Source organism: Pyxicephalus adspersus, chromosome 5 (genome assembly GCF_032062135.1).
Source record: "Pyxicephalus adspersus chromosome 5, UCB_Pads_2.0, whole genome shotgun sequence".
NCBI classification, from domain to species: Eukaryota; Metazoa; Chordata; class Amphibia; order Anura; family Pyxicephalidae; genus Pyxicephalus; species Pyxicephalus adspersus.
Window position 1 is genome coordinate 66,504,654 of NC_092862.1, and position 13,208 is coordinate 66,517,861.

The window sequence follows — 13,208 nt, forward strand, 5'->3', positions numbered from 1 at the left end:
TGTAGCCATAAATGAAAGATCAAATTTTGTTAGTTGTACTTGAATGCACAGTGTCATGAAAGAAACAATTGTTTGTTTCCTGTATATTGACTGCTGATACTCTTGCTTTAGTATCCTGAGCCAAAATGCCACAAATAAACATGCATATAAGGACTACCAACTCCACAACTTAGAATATTGGTCAGTTTTGAACTATTTTTTGTGTCCAAAATGTTCAACATTTTTGACAGGAGTAGAAGAAGAAATGTTCCAATGGGGACCCCTGTTCCTGTAAAAAAAATCAAAGGCGAATTTTTTTTTCACTTTCCGGAAGTGAAAGAAAATCACCTGAAATGAACACTGACAACAAAAAGAGTCTTACAGGGCTTATAATAAATCTATACTCAAACCCAGCTAAAGCAGACCTCTCTTATAGTGCTTTTATGGTTCATTGACCCTGTAAGTAGTACCCATAAAGTGTACATCAGTATTAGGTTTAATGGCTGAAAACAAAGCAGTTTCAGAGTCTGGACCCACCAAACTGTGTTGCATTGCTTCCAGCTGATTTCTATTAATCACAGGATCTGCAGCATGTTGATTTCAATGTCTTGAAAATAAGATTGTTTTCAAAATTGTTTTAAAATCATGACACTGTAGTTTAAAAAATGTGTACTCACATGGCCAAAGAAAATAAACTGTAACATCTGCCTGCTTGAGTATTATCATTATGTCATTGAATGTTAATATTGTAGGTGCTGAAGAAATTAAAATGAAGTGTGCGTGTTTTCCTTTTTAATTTTATTATTTTTTTTTTTTAAGGTGAAGTGAATCTGCCACAGAACAAAATGTGACTGCACTGCTTGTGTACGATAAAGAAGAGGAATGGATGGTCACAAACAAACTTTGGTATAAAACGTGCACAGCGAAGCATGACTACAGCACCAGTGGCTGCGGCTGCTTCAGTACCTTCCTCATTGACCTCTACAAATGATTTGTGTACAACTTTAGATAAAAATAGATCATTATCTCCAGACATGCCAGAGAGATCACATTTAATCACATTAAAGACATCAGTCATCCCTAGAGTGGTAAGCACAGAATCCAGGTCAAAGTAGTTTTCCAGCTTGAATTTTGGCAAGTAGAGATCCACTTCTATTTTTTCCAAATTAGATGGATTTATTATTTCAGCAAACTTCTCATAAGTGAGTTCCTGTTCAAGCTGGAAGCAAACACAGAATGATGGTATCAGATTCAGAGTAGAAAAAGAATGTATATATTTTACAAGTCAAGACCAAAACTAGATTTTGATTAAAATCTGAAAAAAATATATTACATGCAATAATAAGTATTTAATTGAAATTAAAATAAATCTTTCAAATTTAGAAATCATTGATGATATTGTTGGTAATTATTTGCAATATGCATATTCTGATCCGGAATCTGTCTAAATTATATTAAATGAAAATATTAGAAGATCTTACCATTCCTACGGATCAACATTTTCTGACGGTTCTAAAAATAAATTCTAAGTAGAATAAGGTAGTCAAGATTTAAATAGTGTGGCGGTCATTGATTACACCAGGCAAATTTAAAGTGAAACACCTAGATATGTATTCAATGAAAAAAGAAAAAGTTGAAAACTATTTATTACTGGAATGTATAGTCAAAAATATTATTTTTTGTACAATCCAAATACTAAGTGCTAGCAGCACATTAAAAAAGAGTTAGACCACTTCCCCAGTGGCCTGGCACTCTCACTTGCAAATTGATCTAATTAACAATGCTGCTCAGTGTGCTGAATCATTATTGAGTGTAGGCACCAAACAGTGCTTAAATGTTTTGGCTCAGGTGACCAGCTTTGACAGTTCCTGGCAGGGTTGTGTGGTGTTTGACTGCTATAGCACATTTCTTTTAGTCTGTCATATAGTTAGGCAACCCAACCTACAGAAACATGCAGAAAAAGGGAGGGGGGGTGGGGCTAGGGAAGAATGCATTTTAAAGTTACAGGTGGGCAATAAACAGTGTCAGTGCGAGGAGCTGATAGATGTGGCCAGCTACAATGTAGACCACATGGAGCTGTAGATCCCTGTGCAGAAGATGGCAGCAAAGTTTTAGCCAAACTGATTTCAAAACCACCAACAACCTTATGCCTGCTTCCCAGGGGGCCTCAGGATTCCCTGGACCCTGCTTGATCCTGGCCTTTGCACCTACTTTGCACCTATTCTGAATCCATTTAACCTCCATGCATCAAGATGGCACTGGCAAAATGATTGGGTAAGGAAAATAAGTAGTGACAACCAACCAGTGCCAATGCTGCCTGCCAAAAGTGCCCATCCAACTCGTTGAATGGGGAATCCCAAGTCACCTATCCACTCCTCCAGCTTAGCTCCAGGTCTTGTAGCCAAGAGGCCTCAGAGCTACCTTTGTGTCCCCCTAATGTGGGACACATAGCCCCAAAATATTGGGGCTATCCAAGAGGCTTGGCCTTCTGTAGCAGATATGGCTCTGTGGGCAGCAACAATTCAGCATACTCTTAGAAGGTGGATGATCTGCAACAGCAGGTGCATAAACCGATCTGGCTGTTTCTTCTCTGACTCAGTGCTTTGCCTTGGTACAGTCCTTTGAATACAATGTAATGTTGTTTCAACTTTATGTGCTGCAGCTTAAAGTGCAAGATGGGGAAAATCATAGCTACTGCAACAACATTCTGTTAAGAATTCCTGAAACCATTACTGGACCGCACTGAAGAACTACTGTTGCAATTCTTGGACTCTGATTCAGTCTTTGTTGCTAATTTGTGGATATAACTAAACATCTCAGGGCCCTTCCCTGCAATGTGTATGTCACAACCCCAGCGGAAAACTCTTTTCAGATCTCACCCTTGGCACAGTGCTCCCCAGACCACTATAACCTGCAAGTCCTAAGCATGTCTGCTGTGCTCCAGCAAAGGAAGAATCCTAAACGGACTCATTTTCTGTTCACTTTGCCTATATATTTCTGTTCCCTCCTCCTTTAAATGATAACTCATGTTGAACTATTAAGCCTCTATATTCAAACAGGGTAACCGATTCCAAATCTTATTTCATCACACAGCATCTTTACTACTGCACCTGTATTAGGATATTCAGCACAATCCTCTCGAAAACCTGGGACAACTTGGATATTGTAACAATATAATCTACTATAGAAAATCCCTGTGTCTTCATATGATAATCCTTCCAATAGCAGCCAACCAGCTACTATTTTGATCAATGTCCCCTCAAGAAGCATATTGGCAAAACAGGTCTGGAAAATGAGACTTTATACCGGCTTTAGTTTTTTCTTTCAGGGTTTTCCCTGTAAAGATGTGAAGGAACCACTACCTATGATATCTGAAATGGGAGTGATCAATCTATGTAACCTGTACTGTATTGAAATGTGTGAATGTGAATCAAATTCACTTCAACTCTTGAATACAAAATACACTTTGAAATTGCCAAAAACAAAACAATCTTTCCTTTGCTTTTTACTCCACGTTCACAAAACAATACAAAGTCATTCTTCATTCACTTTATGATTGCAGCTAAAGCTTGCATCTCCATAATCAGAAGGAACTCCTCTATACCTACAATTGCACAGCCGTTTGTGAGAATTAATGAAATCATGACTATGAAAGATCTTTTTTCTTTACCTATTTTTTCTACCTATTTTCTTAGAGGCTGTTCATTGCCGTTTCCTCTTCCTTGCTTCACACAATCTTCTTTTTGTTCCATTTCAGTGTAACTGCTTACTTTGATATGTGGCTGATGTGTGTTTTATTATTTGTTCTTTATTGGCTTGGATTGATTTTGGCTTACTAGTCCTAGTTTGTTATTTAGTCTGATCATGTGTGTACCACATAAATAATTAACAAACATTCATATTGTTACTTTGTACCAGAAACAATGCTAGCATACAAAAAAGGTTAGCAAAATTTGTTAGTATTTGTTATTTTAATTTGAGCATTTTTAAACAAATGCTTTCTGACAGTTGACCAGTGCTAGATAGATGATAGATAGAATTTGGTCAAGTATTAAAAACTTTTGCTAAATAGGAAATAATTCCTATATAAATCCATTCCAGGTTTGCTAGATAACCCAAGATAGTCTATCTTCTCCGGTCTTAGAGAGCTTTATTAAAGCCCACTGAGTCAATTAACAGTAAAGCAAAGGCAAAGATAACAGCTGTACAGTTTGCACTTTAGCGTAAAAGTTAGCAATATCATCCCTAATAGGAGTATCTTGACTATTTAATGTTAAATATATGATTATGGAGGATGCATAGCTTTATGGTCCTCTCAAATTGGGAGCGATTGAGTTATTACCTGGAGAACATTGCAGATCTTCATTTTTTTTTCCAATATGTAGTATAAGTCCACCACTAACCTTGAAGGCCACTCAAAGCTTTATCCACATAAAATTAAAAGATCCACATTCTTTACTAGTACAAGCTAAATTTCCCTGGCACAGAAATATTCTATACATCACCCAAATACACCATACCAACAGCAAAGTTTGAAGGTGGGAACATCATGGTGTAGGGCCGTATTCCAGCAGATGGTACTGACAGACTTCAATAATTGAAAGAAAGGTGAATGGGGAAATGCAGCGGAACATTCTTTATGTGAATCTGCTGCCATCCACCAGGATGCTGAAGATAAAATGAGGGTGAACATTTCAGACAATGCTCCCAAACATATAGCCAAGGAAACTCTCAAGTGGTTTTAGAGAAAGAAAATAAAGCTGGTAAAATGGTCCAGTCAATAACCCAACTTAGAACCAATTGAAAATCTATGGAAAGAACTGAAGATCAGAGTTCATAGAAGAGGACCTCAGAACCTTCAATATTTGAAGGCAGTTTGTGTGGAAGAATAGGCCAAAAAATCACACCTGAGCAATGCATGAAACTAGTTTCTTCATACAGGATGCATCTTGAAGATGTCATTACCAACAAAGACTTTTCTACCAAGTATTACCCACCTGGGTGTTTCACTGATGTCTGGATTTCTGTACCAAAAGCGGTACACTGTTTTTCATGAATTTTTTTTTTTTTTTTAAATTGTAGACCTTACAGAACTTACAGAAATATGCTTGAACAAGGGTCTAGTAGATATCCTGAATATAATAAAGTTTGAAACACACAATCATGTAAAAAAAAATAAATAACTTTAATAATAAAATTAAATAAAAAAAACAAAAAAATCAGCTTAAACAAGAATGCATAAATAAATAAAAAATACTGAAAATGCAATAATTCAGTATACTGTATAGTAATATATTTTTCTAAAACACCTCCCTAGTGTGGTAAATGTTAAAACAACGTCACATACCTATAGACAAAACCACATAAATATATTTTGTATTAGATTGGATACAGGACTTTGTATTGAATCCAATACAAAATATTTGAATTTCCCGCTACGACCCCCGTTGACGGGCATATGCACTGACATCATCAGGAATCGCCGAGGGACGCATATGCGAACGGGAGTTCTAATTCTTTCTATACTTCCATGCAAAAAGTGTTACATTTTTTGCATGGAAATTTTTTTCAGATTGTAGGCTATAATTCTTAGGCATAACTCACCGAAATGTGTCCAAAATGTATTAAATTTATTCAAAAACGTAAAAATTTTTTTTTTATAAAACATTATAAAAAAAAAGTGTATAACGTAATGTAACTGTACAGTAGCCTATATAATATATATATATATATATATATATTATATAAAGATTTCTTTGTGTTGGACTCAATACAGTTTTTTTGTATTGAGTTCAATACAAAGTTATTTGAATTTCCAACCCCGCCTCACCAGGAAATCCCGGAGATCGTTACTGCACATGCTGGGTGAAGACAGCGTGTGCAGTGACGATCTCCACACGCTGGGAGAAGAGGTCGGACGTCTCCAGAGGAGGTGCGGGGACAGGGTAAGTGTTTTTTTTCAGTTCTAATCCGATTGTCATACAATGTTGTATGACAATCGGATTGCACTGTAACGCTTGTTTATATTTTTTAGCTACCCTGAACCTGATTCAGGGTAAACGATTGTAGCAAGTTTTCTTACCCCCGAACCAGGCTCGGGGTAAACGCCCAGGAGGTTAAACACATTTCAATAAACATGTTCAATATTGTAAACAATGTGCCATTCTACTTTTTTACACATAACCTTATTTATGGACTTAAATGTTTTGATTTCTTTGTATGTGTGGATTACTTTGGTTGTTACAGACATCTGGTATAAATTTCATGGCAGCAGCCCCATTAGAAATATATGTATTGAAACAAATATTGACATGTTCAATATTTATTTCTCCTACCATAAAAGCTAATATTAAGCATTGATGTGGGCTGTACTAACTGTAATAACATCATCCATAGACTAATGCAATAAATGTATATAATAAAGAATTTTGGCCACCTTCTGTTGTCTGTTCCACCCAGGTATTAATGTCTTTTCTGCAGTCCTCTGACTTTCCAGTAAAGTCTACAGCCTGTAAATCTGCAAGATAGTGTTTCTGAGTTGATCCAATAAAATCCTGAAAAGTAAACAGCACAATAACACTATAGAAAAAGAAAATATTTATGGAAAATCAAATAAAGAAAAAACTAGTAATAGTAAAGCCTGGTGTTACTGAACCAAGCAGCAAATATATATATACAGTGCCATGGTCAAAACTGTTATGCGATTTCCTAAAGCATATATATATATCCTTTGCATTGAGGTTGAAGCTCTTCTTATTTTCTTTCAGCAACTCGAGCTATACTGACATTCATTCTTTGGGTCTATAATTTTTTAATATGTCTAAGGATGCCAAGCTGATGTGGCATATGTTACCTTTTAGCTGCTTACCTGCTTCCCACTAAAAGTATAACCAAGAGCCTAGCACACTCAACCTCTATAGCTGCATCTGAGAAGGTAAAATGATGGAAGTTCTTACAGCCAGGATTAACAACAATATAGCTAGGAGTGTGTTCATAAAACCCCTAGGATTGCTTTAAGGCACCTTTTAAGAGATGACTTATCTTGAACTACCCTCTTTTACAACCTAACCATCCTATACCTTTCCTTTGTTATCCTGCACATTCTTGTCTTTCTCCCAAAGAAAGGGATATTTTCCCTGCTTCTGAATGTCCTACCTCTATTTCTATTTTTTTTAGGACTCTTAACATTAATTTTCATAACTTTTAGGTACTAATAAATCGACCTTGCTGTAATTTAAATTTCAATATCACAACTAGGATTCCGTATATTCCAAAAGTACCATTGTTATGTATTAAAAATGAGCTACTCATAGTAACCTGGTTGCCAACTAACCCATTAAATAAATATAAATATATATATATATATGTTTTTTTTGCTTACTAGCCATTTTGTATTAAGTCTTGTACCCTATATATCTTCTCCAGTCTTGGAATCTAAATCAGACCCATTGTGTGAAGACTAAAAGGAGAGAAAACTATATTAAAAAACACTATTTACCAAGTCAATAATTCACAATATATCACTAAATAAAGTTAACATTACACTAAGCAAAAGATAGGCTTACGTCAAGAAAGGCAAATGACTTTTCTCCATAAAGACGATTAGCAGTTCTCAAAAGGTAATCAGTGCCTGGCTTGTTGATTTCAGTGATAAGGGACTGAAATGAAGGATGAACATTTTTTGCTTTTTCAAACTGAAGAACCTGCAAGAAAATAAAGAATAACAAAAGGGGTTTAAATAAAAAATATTTGCCCACAAATGTGAAAAGCCCAAACTTCCATTTTAGGATGTAAGTAGGTAAGCCAAACATCATGATTGTATCAGAACAAAAAGTAATGTTAAATGACAAACATAATGATGTGGTCATTGTGTGAATAGAACTCGATTCTGCTTGATTGGCACCTAAGTAGATAACATTGAATTGGGGACTTGCCTTCTACCCAAAAATGCACCAGTCATGTCAGAACCTTAAGAATACTCTTTATTTGGTTCCTGCCTGTGCAAATTTGCATGCCTAGTTTTACTGTTTAAACAATGGAAAAAAAACAGTTGACATAAAAAGAAATATTGTTTGCCTATAAGCAAAATCCAGACCAGTGGTCGCCAACTTTTTAGTTGTCACGGACAACTAAACTTACGGATTCCGGACCATGCATGTGCGGGTAACTGTGTGTCACTCAAAGGGAAGAAACTTCCCCCAGAGCGACGTCATGATACCAGCATCCATCCACTCTCCCATTGCAGGTCTGAGCCTCTGATGGGATAGCAGACAGGTTGTGTTCAGAAAGACAACCCGCCCCCCACCCTGATACAGGAGACATGATTTTTGGCACTGGCCGGATCACCATCATTTTCTTGCAGACCACCGGTTGGCGACCGCCGATCTAGAATATTGAAGCAATGTCTGGAAATTATTGAACAATATGCTAATACTGAAATATAAAACAATGATATTTGACTCTACTTTGCAGTATAAATACTGTAGTATTTGTACAGTAGTAATACACGACTTGGCCTCCTGATTTTCATTTATGAGAAATATATAACTATAAGGGTTTTCTTGTATTTAGTAATATTAGGCATTGTACATATTAATCTTTTAGTGATAAACACCCCACAATTTTTAACAGGTTAAGGCTAGCATGGCCAATGTATGTGTAACTGTACACTATAACGGAAATGCACTTCCACTTTTGTTAGGCATATTGCTGTAATTTTATATACAGACCTTTGACATCTGAGCAGCAGTGTTTCCTTTTGCCCCCAAGTAAACCATTGCCAGAGCAGAGGAAATGCTCAATGGGGAGAAGAACAAGTTGCATTTCCTATCATTTTCATTCAACTTCTTATAGAGTTCAATAGCAAAGGAGCCATTTGCTGCACTGAGAGAATCCATTTTCCAGGCCTACAAAATGAATGAGAAGATATTATATACAGACAAGCATTAGAGTGCCTGTCCAAACAAGAATTTGCAGTAAATCTTTGCAATACATGTAATGCTGCAGTATGTTCCCCATGCTTCATCCCAATTAAGACCCTGCAAGTATAATATTTAACCACTCTCAGATCTTTACAACAAAGGCTAATTATTCTGTTGTCCAATATAGGAATTGGAGGAGCTACATTGTCTCTTTCAAATAATACCATTTGTACAGAGGATACAAGACAGCTCATGAAGATCAATTGTTTTTTATTTGAACAGATATAACAAAATTTATTCAAATGTATATTAAACAAGATCATTCTTATTCCCACAATTTGCCTTAGACTGTGTTAACAACACAGAGCTCAACCCAGAGTTTTTTTTAAGCCGGATGGGAAGAAATTGTAGGTGGGTGGCAGCCCCTGTATTGTGACCAAACTCTTTAGTAACCACCCAAAAACAGCCGGGTGGTTGCTGAAAAGTGCCGGGTGGTGCGCCCAGCTAAAAGGGCCTGGGGAGAACCCTGCAACATATGAGATACATGAAAAATAATAACACATAAAAAACATGTACTTAATAGGCAAGTCTATTATAGCTACGTGGCTTTCTTTCCTGACAATTTATGGCCTTAAAATCTACCAGAAGTAAGGCTATTTTCTCCACTAGCAGCTTTTTTAAAGCCAGAAAAAAAAGTTATTTTTGAAACAAATTAGTACTTTTTTTTTTTTTAATAGGGCAGGACTGCCAGTAACAAAGAAAAAAACAGATATAACAAAGCCTTCTTACAGAGAGAGTCATATTTTGAAACATTAGGAACATTATTAAAAAATAGTTTATGGATATTGCATTGTTTCCTGAAATTTACTTAGGGAAGTTTTCGTTAGTGTGGATTATAGCTGGTTTAGTTGTTAAGATACACTAATGTTAAGCAAAGGCATTTTTAGAGTGAAAGTTCACTACAGGCACACCCAGGGCAAGGTTGATGAAAAACCTTTTATCTGTTTAGTCAGCTATTATATGACAGGTTGACATCTGCAAATGATCCAAACATTTTTTTTCTTGACAATGGATGCTCCCAGCATGGGAATTACCAACAGCATTAACAAATAAAACTGCCTACCTACTCTGTTTCCCCAAAAATAAGACTGTGTCTTACTATTATTATTACATAGTATTTATATAGCGCTGACATATTACACAGCGCTGTACAAAGTCCATAGTCATGTCACAAGCTGTTCCTCAAAGGGCTCACAATCTAATGTGTTATATTAATTTTTGCTACAAAAATGCAGTAGGGCTTATTGTCAGAGGATGTGTTATTTTTTCATGAACGACAATCGACATTTATTCTTGAACAAAAAAAAAAAACAACATTTATTAAAAAAAATAATCATGTCATTACATTCTGGAACATCACCACAAGTCTTCAAACACTGAAATCCATCATGAGTTTCTTGTGATATTCAGGAACAAAAATCAACATTTAATCAAATACAGTCCGGTCATCATCTTTGGAACATTATCATAGCTAACCAAACCCTGAATTCCATCTTGAATTTCTTGTGACACCATTTCCAAGTTCTCATGTCTAGCAATAGCGCTTTCCTTAATAGGGCACCTCTTGTCAATGTACATATATATATATATATATATATATATATATATATATATATATGCATCCTCAAAAATATGGAAAAATCAGGCTTGGGCTTATTTTCAGGGTAGGTCTTATTTTCGGTAAACGGGAATTACTTTTCTATTGCAAATTAATTGCAAACTAAAATTAGAGAGCAGTGTGAATGAACCATTACAGATTTACTGTTGTGGTGTTTTAACTTTCTGCAAAACTGGAAAGAGGTTTATAGGAACAATCACATATACCTAAACAATACAAAGAACAGAAAATTATTTGCATAACAGGGATTGGTCAAAAAGAAAGAAGAAAAATATTTGCATGTGAAGGCTCAGATGAAAGCTGGCATTCTGTATTTAGAGGTGAATACTTGTAGTGAGGTAAAAAAGCCGAACCTCATCAATTTAATTGTTAATTAAAAGGAATTAAACAGGAGCAACTTAAAAATGAGGCTTGAGACAAGGGTTTTTTGGTTTGTGAGAAATTCATTACTAGGTTTCTCCTTTGCATTGTTGGTATTTTTTGATTTTTAAACATTGATCACTGCTTGAAAAAAAAAATCTTCAACATCATATTAATATAAAACCCCCTACAATTTAAAAGGATTGGGGATATGTTGGGAGGTCTATGAGGCATGTATGTGGTTGGAACTTACAGTAAAGCAGAGGTACAGTCATGACTCAAAGGTCATGCAAGTTTTTATCATGCATTAAGAAAGGATAAGAAGGGCAGGTGTGGCTTTTTTTTTTGTAATGTGCATCCTAAAATCAACAATGTATAATATAACCACACTCCCAAATTCAAACTCAACTGAGGGCTTTTTAGTACACTCAAAACTCCTGTCTGTGTTAATATAGACCATGTTTTTCCACTATGACAAATAAAGCATAAACAGCATTTTAAAATTGTCAGGAGTGAAAAAGGTAAAGGTGTGGGAAATGTTTCAAGCAACCTGACACAAACCGGGCTAAATTTCCAATCCTACCACTGGCTCTAAATGACAAATCAGTGATTTTGTTTTTCGGATCTGGAAATAGTTGGCACCAACGTGATTTTTCTCACGGTCTGCAGGAATGTGTGGTAAGTGGCTGCAATCCACAGATAGAATAGTCTCGCCTCTTATTTATGTGAGGTGTGGTTGGAAATGTACTATGCATTACACAAAAGCAGTAAAATGCTTAGGCATTGTTCTACTTTCTGCTGTGCTTAAGGGCTTTTGATGTGTTGGTACCTGTTTTACTATAAAGCTGCAATCCATCTCTCCTTTTTCTAAGCATTTGCTACATAAACACTCCATCTCCAGCAAACTGTCAGTAGGGTATTATATTTGTAAAGTGAGTTTCAATGGACAATGCAAGTTTCACCTTGCGGAGTGATGATTCACTTTGCTAGGTGAACAGCCAACTTGAGTCTTTAAAAAAAAAACCCATTGTATTAGACTGAACATGGCTTCCTGAAAACATTACAGCACCCTGCCTTAGTACTGCTCTCAACTGTAGGCTGGTATTTGGGAGGAGTTCTGCAAATATCAAAATTCATTGATGGGTAGCTGTTAGTCTAGGTGAGTGTGCATTACTAGGCAGTTGTTAAAGTGTACCTAAACTCAGGAGTTTCACTTTACATAAAAGGGTAGACAACCTTTTTTTTGTTTTGTTTTTAAGTGCAACACCCTTTTTTAAATAAAAAAAAGGGTGCAGTACCGCCCCCTAATTCTCAACCGCCTAGGCGATCAAGAATGAATGGGAGCGCAAAGCCTCCCGGGATACCTACGCCAGGCATCCCGGGAGGCTCTTGGGTGCTCCTTCTGCGCATGCCCAAGCATCATGAACATGCGCAGAAGGAGCCTTTTTGCTCAAACAGATCATTTTGCCGATCTCACGCATGTGCAGTGATTTCGGCAAATTTTTTTTTCATCCTAAGTCACCCGATCCAGCGCCTGGGTTTGGTGACATAGGATGAAGAACCAGGAAGAAAAGCAGAAGATGGCGGCGCTCGGAGCAATCGACTGCACTGCGGGATTGAAGGTAAGTGTATTTTTTTTTTTTTGTCGTTTTCAATTTAGTTCCCTTTTAAGCCTTCATGGTTGAAAGAAATAAAATCCAATATTAAAAATAGGGGCCAGGGTGTCCTCTGTGATGCTGGAAATCGTTTAGGCAGCTAGCAATATACAATATAGGAAGCATTTTCAGTACAGGAAGAGATGGCCATACACCTCTGTAAGACTTAAGTGGATCTAAACTCAATGTTTTACTTAATTTTAGTGGACATCCCCTATATATATATAAAAAGTAAAAATATTGTTCTTTTTTTCTAAATTAAAAAGTTTTTTTTTTTTGTTTCAGTTTATTCCACTTTAAGGTAAGGCTCAGTTCAACTTTAGTAACACAAAACTTTTATCAGTTAATTATCCTATATGATCTGAACAGGAACAGGATCAAGGGACTATTCTAGAGGATGATGAGCAATGAGCAAGAAATGTATAGGCTGGACAAGAAGCTAAAAGTTACTCATATCTGTGTTCTCCCCAGCCCCTTTTAGCTGGGCGCACTTTTCAGTAACCACTCAGCTGTTTTTAGGTGGTTACTGATGAGTTAGCTCACAATACCAGGGCTGCCACCCGCCTACAATTTTTTACCACCCAGCTTAAAAAATTTCCAGCTTATTTCTGTGTT

The 13,208-nt window shown here is 36.3% G+C and overlaps 1 protein-coding gene across 2 annotated transcripts in view; it reads right to left on the reverse strand.

The window, feature by feature from the left end:
• Positions 1–6,111: 6,111 nt before the first annotated feature.
• LOC140331084 (leukocyte elastase inhibitor-like) overlaps positions 6,112–13,208 on the reverse strand; it is a 35,884-nt gene continuing 28,787 nt past the window's right edge. The window contains exons 2-4 of one of the 2 annotated variants that reach the window (XM_072411803.1): positions 8,709–8,885; positions 7,545–7,682; positions 6,112–6,533 (exon numbers count right to left, since the gene is read on the reverse strand). In XM_072411803.1, the coding sequence (XP_072267904.1) occupies positions 6,366–6,533; positions 7,545–7,682; positions 8,709–8,876 (474 nt within the window). In that variant the 5' untranslated portion in view covers positions 8,877–8,885 and the 3' untranslated portion in view covers positions 6,112–6,365. The remainder of the gene's footprint in view (positions 6,534–7,544; positions 7,683–8,708; positions 8,886–13,208) is intronic. The other variant, XM_072411802.1, reaches the window with a different exon arrangement.